Raw genomic sequence first — 20,403 nt, 5'->3', positions numbered from 1 at the left:
CAGGGAGCGCGCGCTCCTGCTCGGGTGTGCGCAATCCTGTCCTCCGCTGACCCAAAGCAAAGCAAATATTTTGAATAAAACTTTGTCGTGGTTGGAAGGGAAGAGTGGACGGTCACGGGCTGGCCGGGGTCTGGAAGGCCGGACAGTTTCGGGTAGATGTTCCAAGGCCCGCGAAGCTCCGTCGAAAAAGCGTTTCCCGGAGGCAGGTGCGCGGGGCCGCCGCCCTCCTGCCTCCCGCAGCACTAGGCGGGACGCACCCCAAACAGTGACTCGTTTGGCCTCGACCTCCAGCGGAACTAGGCGGGCTGCACCCTGGCGCGCTAATCTGGGAGCCCAGGGTGCGCGGCCTCCGCCCGGGGACCCCCAAAGCCGGAGGGACCGCGGCCCGCCCCGCCCGGCCCCGCCCCGCCGGGCCAAATTCCAGGCGCGGCCCGCCCGGCGTGCGGCGGCCGAGGAACGCGGAAGGGCCGCGGGCACTGCGGCGGGAGGCGGGGGGGGCGGCGGGCCGGGGGCTGCGCCGCACGCCGGGGGCGACGCAGCGGCGTGTCCCGCCGCCGCCGCCGGAGCCCGGGCTGTGTTCGTCCGCCCCGGCCGGCCCCGCGGCCCCCGCCCCCGGCCCGCGCCGCTCGGTGCCGAGCGGCAACCCCGCCGGCATCCCCCCGTCCCGAGTTGGATCCAGCCGCGCCTTCCGGTGCGCTTTCCGGCCCACCTCTCCAGGCAGGAAGTGCCGGCCGCCGCCGCCGTCGCGCCGCAGCCCAGCCGTCGTCGCCGCCGTCGTCGTCCCGTGCGGGCAGCCGGGCTCTGGTGTCGCGTCGGTGAGTGGCACTCGCCCCAGCGCACGACCCTCTGTGGCCGCGCCCTTCCCCCCTTCCAGCCCGCCGCCCGCCGCCGGACCCCGCCCCGGGGGGCAGGGGCAGGGGCGCGGGGCGTGGGGGGCCGCGGGACCCGTCAGGGTGGGCGACTGGGGCGGGCGGGGGGGGCCTGGCGGCGCCCGGCCCCGGCCTGCAAGTGCAGAGGCCGGGTAGCGCCGGGCGGCGGGAGCCGGGCAGGGGAGACGCCCTGCTCGCCGGGCCCCCAGCCGCGGGTACACCGGCCCTGCGTCCTCGGGTGACTTCACCCGCCTGGTGCCTGCCGGCGCCTTGCCCTCGCGGGCCCAGGGCCCATGAGGGGTGTCGAGCGGTGCTCTGTGCGCCCACTCGGTGCTGGGTGCTTCTGTGCACCCCCCCCAGGTGCTGGGTGCCTCTATGTCCTCGCTCGGTGCTGGGTGCTTCTGTGTGTGCCCTCCGCAGGGTGCTGGGTGCCTCTGTGCCCCCCAACACGCTGATGGGTGCCTCTGTGCCCCTGGACACAGTGCTGGGTGCTTTAGGTGGGGGTCCGCTGGTGCCTGCGCTTTGCCTTAAATGAAGAGTCCCAGACTGTTAGAGAACCTGTACCCGAGTACATGGTTGGTACGGGCTAAAACGTACCGATTCCTGTAGGGGTTGTAACTCTACCTGTGTCTTGCATCTTATAAAGATTTAGTTCATTCTTGTTTATCGAAGAAAAGGATGAATAACAAAAGTCAAGAAAGATCTCCTGGAGAAAGAATCATGACCTCATTGAAGACCTTGGACTCAGCCCTAGGAGGTAGAACTTAAGTATTTCCGGCAGGATCTGTAGTAGGAGGTAATAAGACCAAAAGCTGAAAAGGTGGGAATTGTGTCGTGTGAAAAGGAGACAGTGGGGAGACCAGCCTGCATGGAACAAGAACTAAAATGAAAAATAGTTGGATATAATAAGGTAGGTAGGTAGGTAGGTAGATAAGTGAGGTGTTTTCATGGATATCTTGAAAACTTCACTGTGAAATAAAAGATTATGTAAGAGGCTTTAGGCTGTCATTTTGGATTCTTTAGAAAGAGAGTGATAGGAAGAAAGGGGGGTGTTGAGAGGATTAGTTTGGCAGCCTTTTTTTAAGATGGATTTAGAATGCTCTTTTGGTCAGAGAAATTTTAAATTTTAGAATTTAAAAGAACCTTATAGATTATCTTGTGAAATAGATTACCTGTCTTCTAGATTATCTTTCATTTTATAATTGAGGAAACTGAAACCCAGGGAAGTGAATTTGCCCAAGGTCACTCGAAGGATTCACATATGCCGTCCATCTTCTCTGAGCATTAGGTGGACCCCACTGGACCTCATAACTAGGGGCACAGCTTTTTGTTTGTTCAGGCTCTGTTGAATGAAACAACTTTTATAATGGTTGGCTTGATATTCATTTATGCTTTAAAAAGACTGAGTTTTGACAGGATGAACAGAAAACTTCTGAAGGACAGCTCTCCAGGCAAGGTTTGTAGGATTAGGAAAGGTAAGAGCCCAAAAATGGGGCTGGTTGCCCCCCTCTTCTAGGATTCGAAGACACCAGGTATCTGGGGATGATTTTTGTTGCCAGAATCTTTGATATCTTCCTTATTCTGCATGTTAGCTGTGTGGTGATGTTGCTTGGTACTCCCAATATCCATGTGTTCGTGATAGAGAATTTCAGCTGTCTATACATAGGATACCAGGGGCCAGTGGTACAAGCTTTGGAGCTAGACTTCCTGAATATAGATCCTGAATTTAAACTACATTTTCTAGCTGTGTGGCTGCAGGCAAATTGTTTGTTCTCTTTGCCCTAATTTTCTCATCTGAAAAATGGGGATAACAGTATCTATATCATAAATTCTGAGGATTAAATATGTTAATATGTAAAATGCTTAGAGCAGCGGCTAGCACATATTTAGCACTCAGTTATTGTCTGTTATTACCATTGTCTTCTTGGTACAGAACGGGTTAACTGATAAGTTTTGTTGAGGATCTCTTGGGGAACGGTCCGGTAGAGTTAGTGCCGAACCATGGGTAGACCATAGAGAAAAGATTTATTTGGGGAGTCAGATCCGGGATCTACCTTATATATGTAATTCTGTTTGCAGTAGGAGGGAAGCATATTATTTGCTTTACTAGTATTTATGGAGCACCTGCTGAATGTAAGGCATTCTACTATACCATACAATCCAAGGTAAAAAGGCTAAATGCCATAAAAATGTATAAGTAAATGGCAGGACAAGAGAACAGTACTGGGCAGTAAAAAAAATAATAATAAATACACCAGTGGTAAATCCAACAAGACATATGAATCTCAGAAATATTATATTGAGTGAAAGAAGTCAGGCTTATAGAATATACACTGTATAATTCCATTTCTAAGGATGTCAAAGACAAAACTATAATTGATTTAATAAATTTCTGATTTATAGAAATCTGAACAATGGTTGTTTATAGGAGAGGGTCATTGACTTGAAAGGAACTTTCTGGAATGTTGTTAACATTTATAATTTGATTGGAATGGTGATTACATGGGTGTTCACATTTATAAAAACTCATTTTTAAGATCTATACATTTCACCATGTATAAATATCACTATAATAAAACAAAATGATATGGGAGTTCAGGAGATGGAGAGTTTACTGCCAGCTGTGATGATCATAAAACACATAATTAAAAACTGACAGCATTATAACGTATATGGTAAATATTAAAAAATGTATGATATGGGGAAAGCTTAGCTGGTACTGATACTAAGAAGAAAGCTGTAAAAATTGTGTTTGGCTCTGTAAAAGAAATAATAGATATAATAATTTATAGATCCGATTACATATTTGCCTAAATATGCAGCATAAAAACAATGATATGTCATTAAGTATATGAAGTTAATTTTGTGGACTATTTTAGCTTGATTATATACTAAATTCTCCTTATGATTGCTGTTTTCAGACTTTTGGCTCATGTATCCAGTCATTTGATCTTCCTAAGTAGCACTAACATTAGTCTTGACTATAATAATGACCATGGGAATCCATGAGAAATTTCCAAAAGTTCTGATAGACTGTAGCGAGTGTGAGAATTGAATCAGAAATGACCTTAGAAATAAATAAATAAATAAATAAATAAATAAATAAATAAATAAATAAATAAATAAGAAATGACCTTAGTTTTTAGCAGAACTGCGCTCTGCTTTTTTGCATTCATTAGGTTAGGCCTCTTCTTGTGCCTTTACTTACAAATTGGACTTGCTAAAGGAGACCCCCTAACCATCCTGCCTCTGGGCCTCTCCACTACCATTCTACTGGAACTTGGCTAAAACTCAGACTCTTTATCATCCCTTGCTCACAAAACCAGCTCCTCTTCCCTCCCCAGTTACATCATTTTTGAGAAGTAACTTTATGCTCCTGGTTTTTCTTTTTCTTTTTTTTAAGATTTTATTTATTCATGACAGACACAGGGAGAGAGAGAGGCAGAGACACAGGCAGAGGGAGAATCAGGCCCCATGCAGGGAGCCCGATGCAGGACTTGATCCCAGGACTCCAGGATCACACCTTGGGTTGAAGGCAGGAGTTAAACCGCTGAGCCACCCAGGGATCCCCGCTCTTGTTTTTCCTTTCCTTTCCTTTCCTTTCCTTTCCTTTCCTTTCCTTTCCTTTCCTTTCCTTTCCTTTCCTTTCCTTTCCTTTCCTTTCCTTTCCTCTTTTCCTCTTTTCCTCTTTTCCTCTTTTCCTCTTTTCCTCTTTTCCTCTTTCTTTTTCTTTTTCTTTTTCTTTCTTTTTCTTTTTCTTTCGGTTTTTCTACCAGTACTGAAGAAAAGCACAATACTTCAAGAATAGAGCTTTGAGAAAAAAACCCTAATTAGGAAGCAAGAAGAACTAGCAAATCAGCATAGGAATCAGAAGAACAGGGTAGTGTTGATGGGAATGTTGAGGTAGTGGTGACCCTGTTGCAGGTAAAAGAGATAGCCACAGGAGTGCCTGACTGGCCCAGTCAGAGCATGTGACTCTTGATCTCAGGAGATGTGAGTTTGAGCACCATGTTGCGGGTAGAGATTACTTAAATACCCTTTTAAAAAGTAATTAAATGGTTTTAATAACTGTGAATAACTGTGCGTTAACACTTAAAAATCTAGATGAAATGGTTAAATTACTAGAAAAAAACTTTTTAAATGGCAAAAATTAGGGGTTCCTGGTTTGGCTCAGTTGGTAGAGCATGCAACTCTTGATCTCAGGATTGTAGGTTTGAGCCCTACACGGGGTGTAGAAGATTACTTTAAAAATTAAAATAATAGGGATCCCTGGGTGGCGCAGCGGTTTGGCGCCTGCCTTTGGCCCAGGGCGCGATCCTGGAGACCTGGGATCGAATCCCATGTCGGGCTCCCGGAGCATGGAGCCTGCTTCTCCCTCTGCCTGTGTCTCTGCCTCTCTCTCTCTCTCTCTCTCTCTCTCTCTCTCTGTGTGTGACTGTCATAAATAAATAAAATTTTTTTTTTAAATTAAAATAATAAAATCCTTTTTAAAAGGAAGAAAGAGGAACCCACAGAACTTGGAGAAATTGAACGGAAGGAATTAAAATTTTCTAACCTGGAATCAAAAATTTCCTGTCTAATACAAACTTGACTGTGGCCATAATTCTGAAATAAAGGCACTGCCCTATTTTAATATTAAATAGGCCAAGGAAACAGTGGCTTTACTAGTTTTCTAGTACTATATAACCAATTACCCCAAACTTAGCACCTTAAAAAAACAACAGTTTCTGAGGGTTAGGAATTGCAGGGCAGTTTAGTCAGTGGTTCTGAGTCTCATGAGGTTGCGTCCAGGTGTCAGCTAGGTTTGCAGTCATTTGAAGGAAGATCCACCTCCAAGTTGGCTGACTCCTATGGCTGGCAAGGCTCTAGGCAGCTTGATGTTGGCTCTAGGCAGGAGGCCTCAGTTTATTGCCACATGGACCTTTCCATAGGGCTGTGGAGGGCCCTCGTGACCTGGTGCTGGCTTCCTCCAGATTGAGTGGTCTGAGGGAGAGCAAGGCAGAAGCTGCAATGTCTTTTACAAGGTCACACACTATCATTTTTGCAATATCCTATTGGTTATGAAGAGTAGCAGAATATGACACTCCAAAATACACTACTTTGGCATAAGGATTATTTTAAGCTGAAGGCAGTTGAAGCTGACACAAGAAAAGCACTCTGTCCTCCTCCTATTTGCACAAAAGCAGGACATAAATTTCTAAAGGTGTCCTTCCTCCCCTCCCTACCAGGAAGAACAAAGATTACTCTCTGGAGACAACTTTGCGACTCTTATCAGTGGTGAAAGCCCTAACTTCAGTCTACATGACAAGCCTTACCCTGTTTACTGTGTAACCTGCGGAACTAGCCTCTTCCCCTCACACATACCTTCCATTTGTCTTTACCTGGAGATGATATTTAAGCTGAGTTCTAAGTTACCTTTCTGAGTTGGCTGTTCCTGGATATTTCCCATGTATACATGTTAATAAACTTCTGTTTTTCTTTTGTGAATCTATAATTATATCAGCCAAGAACTCAGAAAGGTAGAAGGAAAATTATTTTACCTTTCTCCGCAGGTCAACCCTTTTCACTGTTGAAGGGGATTGCACAAGGGCATGGGAAATGTTGAGAGCCATCCTGGAGTTCGGCTACCACTGTAGCCAAGGAACAAGTTCAGATGCTCTCAGAGGCCAGGCAGTCACATAAACAAATTCCAACTGTGACAGGAAGCTGTAGGGAGCAATGGGAATTGCACACTGAATACTCATTATCGACAGGAACTTGGGAGTGCTGGTCAAGTGTTTCCTTATAACGGTTTTTCAAGATGTCTGAAATTTGTTCTTATTAAAGTAACTTCAGTTTTTTAAAATGTTGGCAAACTAATTCTGTTACTTTAAAAGGCTTTTTAAAAGGTCATCCTTGGGAGAATTAAATGAACCGGCAGACTGCATATAGTTTGGTAGTCGCCAGTTTGTGACTTCTGATCTACTTCTTTTATAGATGAGAAAAATGAGGCCCAGGAAAGCTAAAATGACCAAAGGTCATGTAACTTGTGAATGACAGAACTGGAGCTAGTATCCAGATCTCTAGATTAAAACATAATAATGGTCTCCACTGAAACATAATAACCAAATTTTAAAAACTGAAGGGAGCTCAGTGAATAAATAGTGCTTTCTAAATTGTTAACTCATTTGTTCTCAATCCTCATGCATGGAATCACCTGTGGCACTTTTTAAAACAGAAATTCCTGAGCCCTACCCATTATTCAGTTTCAGTTAGACTAGACTAGGACTTAGGCATCAGTTTTTTGTTTTGTTTTGTTTTTTTTAACTTCCAAGGTGATTCTAATGTGCAGCCAAGATTGAAACCAGAAGGTTAACTGCTGTGAGAGACATGTTTACTTGCCGTATGGTGACAGCAACTGACTGACTTAAGATACTTAAAGGAAGAAACCTCAAAGGAATGTCGGAGTCCTAGGGAGCTGACGGACTGTGCCCCATAAAAGCCAATAAAGTCATATAGGCTGGATGGAGTTCACAAGCAGTTTCTGCTTATTAGTGATTATTGTGCCCTTGTTTTGATTTACACATCAGTATTACAGGTATTCTGTAGACATGTGGATTTATTATCTAAATATGTTGACACCACAACCACATAGACCAGTATTCCCATACCTCTGTCCTTATAGCTCTGTATAACAGTACATACAACCTTTAGTTCAGTCTATATGAAAAATTTACAAAAATAATGAAATAAAAACTTTGAAGAGAAAATGAGAAGCTTTTACTGCTGTTCAGTGTTCTTCATTACATTAAATACTGTTATATGAATTTTCTTAATTACAGTTTAAGAGTGGGGCTTGATGGTTGTTTTCGCTTTAACATGTATATGTTAAAACGTTAATTTGGCAGTGTTAGATAAAGGTTTCAAGCCTTTATGATGTCAAGCCAAGGCCATGACTGGTAGGAAATACTGTCACCTAATTAAAGAAACCTACATTATACAGTCCATTCCACTATGCAATTCTATTCATTGCACTGGAAACATTGGTTTCCCCAGTATAGTCTAAATTTATTTGAAAACTCAAGATTATGGGAGACAAACCAAGAGAAACTCAACCATTGGAAACAAACTGAAGGTTGTTGGAGGGGAGAGAGGTGGAGGATGGAGTAACCGGGTGATGGGCAATAAGGAGGGCACATGATTTAATGAGCACTGGGGTTAACATGCAACAGATGAATCACTGAACTCTACCTCTGAAACTAATAATATATGTTAATTAATTGAATGTAAATAAATTAAAAAAAAAGAAAACTTGAGGATTTGAATTCAGAGGAAAGTTGCTACTCAGAAATCAGTATTGGGGGTGGGAGGTGCCTGGGTTGCTCATTCAGTTAAGCATTTATCTCTTGATTTTGTCTCAGGTCATGATCTCAGGGTTGTGGGATCGAACCCTATGTGGGGCTCCCTGCTAAACGAGGGGAATATGTTTGAGGTTCTCTCTCCCTCTATCGCTGCCCCTCTCTCCACTCTCTTGCACACATGTGTGTGCTGTCTCTCAAATAAAATTTTAAGGAAAAAAAAAGAGTCAGTGTTGGATACTTGGTAGTATTGAAAGTTTTTAAAAAAAAACTTTTGTGGTAAAATAACTAGAAGAACATTTAATACAAAATAAAAAATATAAAAGTAGAAATAACCTTTAATAAATGGGATTGGACCCCAGCTCTACTCTTAGGTGACCTTGGGAAGGTTATTTAATAGCTTCGATCTTCAGTTTCTTCATTTATAAAGCAGGTATGTTAAGTTTAATGCACATAATGTGCCTAGCACGAGTCACTCAGTAAATGGTAGTGGAGCCATAAATTGAATAAACCTTTAATTTTCTCTCTGGCGTCAACACATTTTGGGATGGAAAAATAGCAAGAACAGAAGTATGTAAGATAAACTGCATGGTGCCATGGACACATACAAGCAGTTTGGTGTTGCTAAAGGAAGAGTACAAAGCAAAGAATGGCTAGAGATGGGATCCCTGGGTGGCGCAGCGGTTTGGCGCCTGCCTTTGGCGCAGGGCGCGATCCTGGAGACCTGGGATCGAATCCCACGTCGGGCTCCTGGTGCATGGAGCCTGCTTCTCCCTCTGCCTGTGTCTCTACCCCTCTCTCTCTCTCTCTCTCCTCTCTCTGTGTGTGACTATCATAAATAAATAAAAATTTAAAAAATATTTAAAAAAAAAAGAATGGCTAGAGATAAGGCTGGAAAGATCATTGTAAAGTATGGAAAGGAGGACTCTGTATACCATGCTTAAGAACTTTTTTTTTTTTTTTTAGGATTTTATTATTTATTCATGAGAGACACAGAAAGAGAGACAGAGACACAGGCAGACGGAGGAGAAGCAGGCTCCATGCAAGGAGCCCGATGTGGGACTCCATCCTGGGAATCTGAGATCACTCCCTGAGCCAAAGACACGCTCAACTGCTGAGCCCCCCAAGTGTCCCACATGCTTAAGACCTTGTACTCTCTGTCCTATAGGAAGTGGGGAGCCAAAGATTTTTAAGGGAAAGATAAGGTCATATTCATGTGTTAGACACCACTGGCTGGAACATACAGTTTAGAGGGATGGAGAAGCAACAAGATAGGTTAGTTGGCCATAGAAATATTCTATGCAGAAATAATGAAGGCCTACGTAAGGATGGTGGGAGAAGAATGAGGAAGATGAGCAAATCTGAGAAATATTTAAGAGGCAGAGCTTGATTCATCCGGAAGAGGGATGAGTTGGGGATGACTCGTAGGTTTCTTGCTTAGTGAATAGGTAAATGATAGTATCATTAATGGAAGACAGAAAACTAAGAAAATTTAGAAATGGGAATGAATTCGGTTTTTGGTACACTGATTATGAGTGTCTGTGGAGTGTCCAAATGGGTGCCTTTCACAAGCAAGTGGATGTTAGAATCAGGAGCCCAATGGAAAGTTCAGACCTAGGATACAGACTTGGGAGTCATCAGTGTTGTCACACCAGTGAGAGTTGATGAGATCATCCATGGAAAGCAGAATGGGAAGAATTTTAATAAGCCATGGACCGCTAGAATATTGGGAAACATGAATATTTAGGTGAGTGGAGAAGATAAAAGCCTAACAAAATGGAGGAGGACCAATCATAAAAATAGAACTGAGATAAGAGTAAATTGGTATTACCAAGTCAAATGAAGCATTTTACATAAACCAACCTTCCAATATCACTTTTAGGAGTCTCCGTTGTTAGAGTGGAAGGTCTTCCAAGGTTGGGAACCTTGTACTGTGTTCCCATTTTGGACAGTTCATTTCTACTATTACTGTTCACCAAGGCCAAGAGTTGTTGAGGCTCCAAAGAAAAGAGGAATAAAATGATGTCAAATACAACAGAGTGATCCAAGGAGTTCGACTGGATTTGGCAGTTTGAAAGCAGTTGCAGTAGAGGGATAAAAGCCAGATTGTGGTGGGTTGAAAGTGAGTAGGAAGTGAGAAAGAAGAGGAAGCCAAGATATTTATCTCAGAAAGAAAGGAAAAAGAGAATGGTAGTTTCTTTGGGGGGTAGAGTTCTTTTCAGAACAACTTTGCCTCACTTTTCAGCTGATAATTTATCAGCCGATATATTATGTGTGTATGTGTATAGTGTTTAGTACCATATGCATATATAAATGTGTACAGTTTTAAAATAAAGCACAGGGGAAAAAAACATTTAAAAAAAGAATTTTTTAAAAAAATTTATTTGAGGGATGCCTGGGTGGCTAAGCAGTTGAGTGCCTGCCTTCGGCTCAGGGCAAGATCCTGGAGTCCGGGGATCCAGTCCACATTGGGCTCCCTGTGAGGAGCCTGCTTCTACCTCTGCCTGTGTCTCTACTTCTCTCTCTGTCTCTCTCATGAATAAATAAATAAAATATTTTTAAAAAATTTATTTGAGAGAGAAAGCATGAGCAGAGGGGGAGAAGCAGACTCCTCACTGAGCAGGGAGCCCGATGCAAGGTTCAATCCCAGGACCTCAAGATCATGACTTGAGCCGAAGGCAGACACTTAACCAACTAAGCCATGCAGGTGCTGGGAAAAAAAAACTTTTTTAGAAGAAATTATGGTGTTACTACATTGAGCTTATTACTGCTCTGTGCCCTATTTTGATTAGGGCCATTTAGTGAATTGCTCATCTTTCACCTTCCTTCCGTGATGCCTTACTCGCGGGGGTCAGACTTGCCTTACCATCTAATGGAATTTCTAGCCTTATTGGTTACCTCCCTCATTCTTTCTCACAGGTGTTGCCGTAATAAAAACCTTTGCATGTTTAATCCCATCTTGGCATCAGCTTCTTGGAGAATTGCAGAAATGTTTAAGTATAATATACTTTTGGGTTAGATGTGGGGTTAGCATGACACAATAATTATTTTTTAAGAATAAAAATTTGGGGATCCCTGGGTGGTGCAGCAGTTTAGCGCCTGCCTTTGGCCCAGGGCGCGATCCTGGAGACCCGGGATCGAATCCCACGTCGGGCTCCCGGTGCATGGAGCCTGCTTCTCCCTCTGCCTATGTCTCTGCCTCTCTCTCTCTCTCTGTGACTATCATAAATAAATAAAAATTTAAAAAAAATTAAAAAAAAAAAGAATAAAAATTTACTGGGCAGCCCCGGTGGCACAGCGATTTGGCGCCACCTGCAGCCTTGGGTGTGATCCTGGAGACCCTGGATCGAGTCCCACATCGGGCTCCCAGCATGGAGCCTGCTTCTCCCTCTGCCTGTGTCTCTGCCTCTCTCTCTCTCTCTCTCTCCTCTCTGTCTGTCTATGAATAAATAAATAAAATCTTTAAAAAAAATAAAAATAAAAATTTACTCTGGGAAATTTTTCTAAATGACTCTATTGCACAATTCACAGATATTGAGAGAACTAATTCTTATCTTCAGATTTACTATCTTTTGTACGTATTCTATCTTGAAGAAGTAGAATCATAGAATTTTTAGCATGAAAAAATTTTAGTCCAACTGTTTTGGAATAGGAACAATTAAAGCTTAGACAAGTGCCTTGCTGGTGGGCCACATTCTGTCTCTGATTTAACCTTCAATATAACTAAGCTCAAATAAGCTAAGTTACAGGACAGAAGGGAAAATTAACATTTATGTGGGATAGAGAAGGAGTTGGAATGTTTGAGTACGAACTCAAAGGCTGGTGTACTTCAAACCTGTACCACTAAGCCAAGCTTCAGTAGACCCAGTGGGATATTTTTTTGGATTGAAGAAAGAAATAAACAATGTAGATTAAAAGTCCAAGACCAGGGGTGCCTGGCTAGCTCAGTCGATCAAGTATGCAACTCTTGATCTCAGGGTTGTGAGTTTGAGCTCCAAGGAGGGTGTAGAGTTTACTGTAAAATAAAGTTCGAGACTAAAAGTCCTAGAAACTCGGTACAGAGTTGCTTTGGTCAGCCACTGCCCCAGCTAATCTGCTTTCATACTATGAGGCTGCACAGTTAGAAAACAGTCCCCAAGATTGCCCTCATTTCTGATACTAATTGTAAATTTGGGTCCCCAAGACAACCCTCAGGTTTGGTAATTTTGCTAGAATTCTCAGAATCCTTGAAAGCTGTTATACCCTTGGTTATGGTTTGTTGCAATACAAGGATTCAGATTAAAATCAGCCAAAGGAAGAGATATACAGTACAGAGTCCAGGAGGGTTCCAAATCAGAGCTGTCAGTTGTCCTCCCATGGACAGGGTTGACTCCTCCTGGCAAAGAGGTGTGACAATATGCATGGAGTATTGCCAACTAGGAAAGCTCACTTGTTCCTTGATATCCATAGTTTTTATTGGCGCTCCATCATGTAGATACTGTCAGGTGCTCTGTGGCTGACCTCAGTCTCCAGCCCCTTGAGAGGTCAAACTGATAACACATGACCCATTACCTCTACAATAACACTGTTAGATTGTCTGATGTGACTCAAGACTCCAGATATCAGGCAGGATATTCCACAGGCTTAGAGATTACCCCCCAGAAGCACAGGGACAAAGGCCAAGCCTCTCTTTGGGCAATATTGTTTATTTCATAGGGCTATTGATTGTATACTTTAACCTAGATAATACCTATCTCATAGGGCAATTGTGAAGATAGAATAAGACATTGGATGGAAAAATTGCTCTGGTTTCTGGATTTTCTAAGGTTATATGTATGATAGAGCTGAGATTGGAACTCAGGACTTTCTAATTCCACAGCTGATAGTATTTTTGTGTTGTGTTTGATTATTTAAAACTGCAAATAAAAAATGGAATGAAATATGTTCATTCTATGAGACACTTTTTTTTTTTAAGTAGGCTCTATGCCCAGTGTGGAGCCCAACGTGGGGCTTGAATTCAACCTGAGATCAAGATCTGAGCTGAGATCAAGAGTAGGACACATAACTGACTGAGACACCCAGGCACCCCCTATTTGACATCTGAATTATTGGTGGCTTTCAGTAGAGTATTAGAGGCTGTCACCAAAGACATACTATAGAGAATTGAGAAGTGATTGGAAAGAAGAGAAAATGGTGACAGTTGAGTATCAGATTGCTAGTCTAAAAGTTTTGTCAAAGGAAAGGGGAAATGAGGATGAAACTACAAAGGATGCAAGATTAAAGAGTAGGTTTGGAAAAAAAAAAAAAAAGAATAGGTTTGGGGTTCCTGGCTGGCTCCGTTGGTAGAGCATGTGACTCTTGATCTCAGGGTCCTGAGTTCAAGCCCCATGTGAGTTCGAGCCCCATGTTGGGCATAAAGATCCTTTTAAAAAAATGGTTTCAATAATTTTGTTAAGATGAGAGCCTTTTGAATATGTAAACATGTATTATACAGTGACTATACTAGTCTCAGCGAATGGTCCCTCACTTAAGTCTCACTTACATTGAAGTAGAGACTGTTTTGCTGTAAAACAAGATTGCATGAGCTTTTCTGGTTTTCACATTGTATTTTGGAAATCTAAGGCTCGGAGAGGTTATGTAATATTGGTAATAAAGTGGAGTAAAAAGAATGCCTATTGCATTGGACTGTTAGGATCTATTGGGATGATGCCTGTAAAAAAGTATGGTGAAGTGTCAACTTTGGAGCTTTTCTCTTGAGGGAAACCCCAAACCCTCATAATAGTGCTTGGGACATAGTCAGCTACTCAGTAAGTGCTAGCTATTGATATAGATTTTTCAATTAACTTCTACTTAATAAAAATGGGTTTCATGAAATTTGGAGGCAAGCTATATAATAATTTCTATTCTGTTTCTTAAAATTTTCAAAACTACTTTTTTCCTAGCCATTTAATTATAACACTGGAAATAAAGTTTAAATGTATATTTATTCCTATACAATTGAAGTAATAATTCTACATTAAGATATTTTTACTCACTAACTTTAGGTGTTACAGGTTCTTTTTGTTTGTTTTATGCATTCTTTCTTCGTGTTTTTTCTTTTTAACTCTAGAATTAAACAGCCACCATGTCGAGCAAAAAGGCAAAGACCAAGACCACCAAGAAGCGCCCCCAGCGCGCAACATCCAATGTATTTGCTATGTTTGACCAGTCACAGATTCAGGAGTTCAAAGAGGCCTTCAACATGATTGATCAGAACAGAGATGGTTTCATTGACAAGGAAGATTTGCATGATATGCTTGCTTCTCTAGGTAGGCTTTTATATTCTTAATATGCCCACTTCCCAAAAATAATAATTCAGTGTTGTATGAATTATTTTTTGTGATGTGTAGTATTTCCTTTTCTCAAAGGCCTTTTGAGAGCTGTCTGGGTGAGAAGGGCTGTATTGGGGTTGGCCAGTCATAAGAGGATTTTATTTATAATTTTTTTTATAATTAAGGTAAAAGAAAATATAAAGATACAAGATTTAAAGCAAACAAACTATGCTTTGTCATTTTGGTATACGGGTGTTAATTTATTATTCCTTTTAGGATTTTGTTGTTTATTGTGATCTTAAAAGGATGAGAGGGAATGTCTTCCATGTTCCATCCCAAGTCAGCAGTGACTTACAGTTGGGAATGGCAAGCCTAGGAGTTCTCTGTAGATTGGGCAGAGAAGGTGTGCAGGTCAGGGAGGGCCTAAAGTTAGGCTCTATACTCTGGAGTTTTCTTGTGCTTGACATTAGGCAGAAAGGACAGTTCAAGGGCCAGAGAGCAAAGAGAGAGGTTGTTATTCTTTTCCTCTTAGTAACCAGGACACAAATTTGTTCCTATATTTGCTTTTTTTCTAATATAATATTTTGAAATTTTTTAAGCCTGCAAAAAGTTGAAAGAACTGCATGATTAAAAAAAAAAAAAGAACTGTATGATAAACATGCATACATCTGTTACCTAGATGACCTAGATGTACCAGTTAACATTTTGCAACATTTTCTTTATTCAGAGTGAGATTAAAATCAGGATACCGAGCTAAGTTATTGACTTGGAAGTAGGTTGGATCCCAGTGTTTTTCATACTCAGAATAGCTAAGTGTACTCTTTTGAGCGGGTCACTACTGAAAAAGGCCTGGAGGAAAACTGAAGGATTTAGTTATATTACAAAGATTGAACATTCAAGCCTGTGCCTTGCTCATAATAGATGCGTAATTAATTTTTGTTAGGTAAATGAGGGATAGTAGAGTAAGAGGCTGACTTTGGGTCCTTCCATTTTGGGGATCCTCACAAATGCCTAGATTAAGAGGAACCCTTTGTTATTCCAGAAATGAGCTCTCAATTCTAAACCAACCTAATAGTTTTAGCTTAAATGACCAACTTATTAAATAAATTTTTGAAGCATACCAATTCATGGGCAACTTTGCCACAATGGAAAATACAGATATTTCAATTTTTTAAACAACTGGCATTGAAATGCCTTAATGGACCTTTAACATTAACATTCAAGTTGCAAAAATGTGTCATTGCCTGGTTCATGGTTTCAGGTGCTTGTTTTTGTTTTTTTGTTTTTTTTTAATAAGATTTTATTTATTTATTTATTTGAGAAAAAGTGAGAGAGAAAGAACATGAGCTGGGGGCGGGGGTGCAGAAGGAGAGGGAGAAACAGGCCCTCTCCCTGAATAGTACTTGATCTCAGGACCCTGAGATCATGATCTGAGCCAAAAGCAGATGCTTAATCAACTCAGCCACCCAGGTGCCCCTCAGGTGCTTGTTTTTAATGAAAAATAGTGAAGGAAAAATTGTAGAAAGTACCAATGAATGAAAAACATTTAACCTAAGCCACAATATATTTTTATAATGATATATCAAAGATTTTTTACATTGTCAAAAATTGTCTTTTAAGAATGTTCTTAATGCAAAAAATAAAAATAAAAAGAATGTTCTTAATGCAACTGAATTGAAAAAATGGTTCCATGTGGTGATGATATAACTTAAAAATATGCTGGGGAGCATAACAGTAACCAAATAATTATGTATTGAAATTAGTTATTTGTCCTTAAATGTTAAAATGTGAAATCTTGTAGGGAAGAATCCAACCGATGCATACCTTGAGGCCATGATGAATGAGGCTCCAGGGCCCATTAATTTCACCATGTTCCTCACGATGTTTGGTGAGAAGTTAAACGGCACAGATCCGGAAGATGTCATCAGAAATGCTTTTGCTTGCTTTGATGAAGAAGCAACTGGTGAGTACTCTTTGTTTGTTCACGCCCACCCTCATTCCAGACTATATGAAACACTTTTTAGGAAATGAAAAAAGGTGAGTAACATGGAACTTGTTTTAAAAAATGAATATCATTTATAATAGGATTATATGACCAAGAATGGGGAGTCCACAGGTATGTGGGTCAAAAAGCTACCCAGTCTGTGGTATTAATTTTTGAATTTGGTTCGGAGCTTCCTGAAAGCCAAATAGAGAATTGTCTGTGAAATAGAATTTCTTAAACAATGAAAACTACTTCTTCAGGAGACTATAAATCTCACCAAAAAGTAAAATTAACTAACTTGAACAGTTAAAAAAATCTTTTCTCTCATTTTGAAGAGTATAAAGCCTAGCTGTTCACATCTCTTACTTCTTTCATTTCCCCTTTCCTTCTCTGTTAACCCTCTCCTCAGCCACCTGCACACTTACTCAGATAAACTCCCTCCTTCCTGCTTCCCGTCTCCACCTGTTACAACCTCACTGTCCCTCCTGCACTTTTGGTCTGTTTTTCTGGGCAGCTGCCTTTTTGTTTTTCTTTACATCTCTGAAATACAGAGGGCTTTTTTTTTTCCTCTAGAAAACACTTTCTTCAAATTAATTTCATAAGCATTATAATCTAATAACTGGTCTTTTAAATGAAAGAACTCTAAGGGCGCCTGGGTGGCTCAGTTGGTTAAGCGTCCAACTCTTGGTTTCAGCTCAGGTCACTATCTCAGGGTCATGAGATGGAGCCCACTTGGTGCAGAGTCTACTTGAGATTGATTCTCTCTACCTCTGCCCCTCCTCTACTCACAGAATCTCCCTCCAAAGTAAATAAAATCTTTTTTAAAAACTCTAAAATGAAAGAACTCTAAAATAGGCAAACAATGATATAGTTACACATTGCCTTAATTCACTAATTTATTCTGTTCACATAAATGTGCATATTCTGAAATATTTTCTAACACTGACCTAGTTTAGAAATGAATCATTAGGGACGCCTGGGTGGCTCAGCAATTGAGTATCTGCCTTTAGCTCCCGGTGTGATCCCAGATCCAGGGATTGAGTCCCACATCAGGCTCACTGTGAGGAGCCTGCTTCTCTCTCTCTCTCTCTCATGAATTAATAAAATCTTAAAAAAAAAAGAAAGAAAGAAATCATTAAAGTGCCAGGAAGTATTCATGACTCTTCTCTCTCTACTGCCTTCCAGGCACCATCCAGGAAGATTACCTGAGAGAGCTGCTGACAACCATGGGAGACCGGTTTACAGATGAGGAGGTGGATGAGCTGTACAGGGAAGCACCTATCGATAAGAAGGGGAATTTCAATTACATTGAGTTCACGCGCATCCTTAAACACGGAGCAAAAGACAAAGATGATTGAAAGAACTTTAGCTAAAACTTCCAGTTGCTTTGTCTTTGTTTTAATTCTCAGACACTTTCCCCCACCCTCATAGACCTGTTGCATGCAACTTAGTTTCACAGCTTGGCCTCTTTTTTTGATCTATTTATTCTAGATCTTTCTGCCACTTAGCACTTGTATAATCAGACTGCAAATGGGGTTGAGGTTGTAAATTGTGCTGAAAAAGAGATTGAGAATAAAAATCAACAAATGTGAAAGCCCAGGAAAATATATCTGGTATTTCTGGTTTTGCTGGATTTTTACATTTTTATAATAATAAAAACACTATTTTGAAATAAAGATTATGCTGAGTCAAATGGAATATAATGGAAAGTTAAAGAAGTGGTAGTTGGGGGTAGTGTTTTTTTGTTTGTTTGTTTTTTTCAGATTTCCAGCTTCACATAATTCAAATTTCATGGTAAAGCTGATTTTTCACTGATGTGGGACCATGTTCTTCAGAACTTCTAAGTACAAAATAACATTATTATGCAGTCAGAACTACTTATTGCCTTTAGGTTTTTTTCATGCTTTTCATAAGTCAGATGTTTAAACTTTTGGATGATAAATATAAGATATTTCTGAGAAAACATTTAACATTTTATGGATCTTAGAGCCTAAGAAGATGAGGCAAAATTCTGAAGAATAGTTTTACTAACATTTATTATGTGTAAAGCACTGCACATAGGTGATTTTTTTCACTGAATCTTCCAACAACCTTGTGAGATACATTTTTATTAGCTCTGTGTTTCAAGTGGGGGAACTGAGCTCTGCAGAGTGGAGTGATTGATCAGTCACTAGAGTAAGTCAGAGGTGGGATTCCAACATGGGGCACCTCACTCCAGAGCTTATATTCCTGGAAACCCCATGCTCTCTCTGAAAAGCCCCAAATGCCTAAAAGGTCAAGACATTTCTGTTACATTCTAACAGTTTTATAGTCATTGAAATTTAATAATTTGTGGAAATTGATTATTTGAAGAGAATTTCAGAAAAACTCTCCCGTTAAAAAAATAGAAGACAAAGGATTTTAAGCAATCATGTTTGAAGATAGTTCATGTAGACTATAGGCAAGGCCTGAAAAACACAAGGCTGCCACAGAGCTCATTTAAAATCCTCAAGGCCAAGCAATATGAGAAATAGGAGAGAAAAACCTAAAAAAGGGAAAAAAAATCTTAAATTTTCCCAGTCTTGTTCAGCATCTATTTCCTCTCTTAAGCTATTGATGTTTTATCTGCTTAAAATCAACCCATTTCCATATGATTTAATGTTGGAGCCTTAGAGCATGGTGTGGTAGGCATATCCTGGTCATTTATTGCCACTTAATTTTTCTGGGCTTCCATTTCATCATCTTTAAAATGAGAGAGCAGTTCCACTGTCAAGGTCTAGTATGTGCTCCAAACTTATGAGAAATTTCAGCTTTATTATCTAATCCTCACAGCACTCGCGGGGTAGGTAAGACAGTGTCATTCCTGCCTTTTTAATGAGAGCTGAAGTTTAGAAAACCTGAAGCACCTGTCCGAGCTTAAAGTCACCATGCAGTGTCAAACCAGGTGGAGAATCACTATATGTTTGAGAGAAGGTGATACCTCCTGCGATAATCTTGATTGTCATTAAACCATATTTATCAGTCACTTGTTATGTGCCAGGCACTGTTGCAAGTGTTGGGGGTAACTGAGAGGCAGGACAGACAAAAATGCTGCCCTCCTGGAGCTCACATTCTCTGGTGAGAGGCAGGATCCATAAGCCATATCCTATAACTACTATGGGATGAAGAACAGAGCAAGTGCGGCAGAGGACCTTTGAGACGTGACATTAAGCAGAGATCTGTGTGACAAGAAGAGGTCCCTGGATTCTCACTTAAAAGGCTCCTTTCAGGGCTGTGGTGAGAGCACTGGGAGAGCATAGGAGAAGGACATAAGGATGGTATTTGTTGCTTAAAGTGTGGTGGAATCATAGGGCTTTGGGAAGGAAGAAAGGAGAGTTAGGTTTTTGGAAACTTAACCTTGCCATTGTGTACAGAAAGGAGAGGCAAGATTAGAAGCAAGGCGGCTTTCAGTTAGGAGACTCTCACTGTCCTCCAGGTAAGACACAAGGGTGGCTTGGACTCCAGAAATAGAGGAGGTAGCTATAAAATGCCTCTCCTTGTCTATTTCCTCTGCTCCAACCTTCCCTTGCTGCTCTCTGGCATCATTCCATCTCCATCATTTTGATTTATTCTGTTCTGCTTAAGGGCAGATGTGAAGGATTGGAAGAGAAGTTTTCAAGATTATAAAAAATTCAGTTGTTTTTTAAAATGTCTTATGTTGACTTGCCCTATCCCATTCTGTTTTTGTCTATAGTATCTAAGGAGAGTTGTGGAATCTAGTACTATAAGTCACCTACTATAAGTCACCTACGTTAGGACCTTGTTCCTCTCTAGTGTTCAATAAATATTGGTGATGGTGGTGAAAACACTAGTAGCTTTCTTTTTCTTGAGAACCACATAGGGATGATCTCTTAAGTTGACAATTGATCTTTTGGCTATCACACTGGATGTGTATGTATGTGTGT

The 20,403-nt window shown here is 41.1% G+C and overlaps 1 protein-coding gene across 2 annotated transcripts; it reads left to right on the top strand.

Annotated features, from left to right (window-relative positions):
• The first annotated feature begins 128 nt into the window (after positions 1-128).
• Positions 129-18,156, top strand: LOC144315502 (myosin regulatory light chain 12B). Of its 2 annotated transcripts, none has more exons than XM_077900164.1 (4): positions 129-152; positions 14,295-14,493; positions 16,298-16,459; positions 17,666-18,156. In XM_077900164.1, exons 2-4 carry the CDS (start codon positions 14,310-14,312, stop codon positions 17,836-17,838), a joined length of 519 nt encoding a protein of 172 aa, XP_077756290.1. In that variant the 5' UTR covers positions 129-152; positions 14,295-14,309; the 3' UTR covers positions 17,839-18,156. The 2 variants fall into 2 exon arrangements, with proteins under 2 accessions (XP_077756290.1, XP_077756289.1); XM_077900163.1 differs by lacking the exon at positions 129-152 and adding an exon at positions 682-825 and having other exon boundaries at positions 14,303-14,493.
• Positions 18,157-20,403: the final 2,247 nt, after the last annotated feature.

Source organism: Canis aureus, chromosome 6 (genome assembly GCF_053574225.1).
Source record: "Canis aureus isolate CA01 chromosome 6, VMU_Caureus_v.1.0, whole genome shotgun sequence".
Classification (NCBI taxonomy): domain Eukaryota; kingdom Metazoa; phylum Chordata; class Mammalia; order Carnivora; family Canidae; genus Canis; species Canis aureus.
The sequence above is the reverse complement of the archived record's forward strand: the minus strand, read 5'-3'. Positions and strand labels throughout refer to the sequence as shown.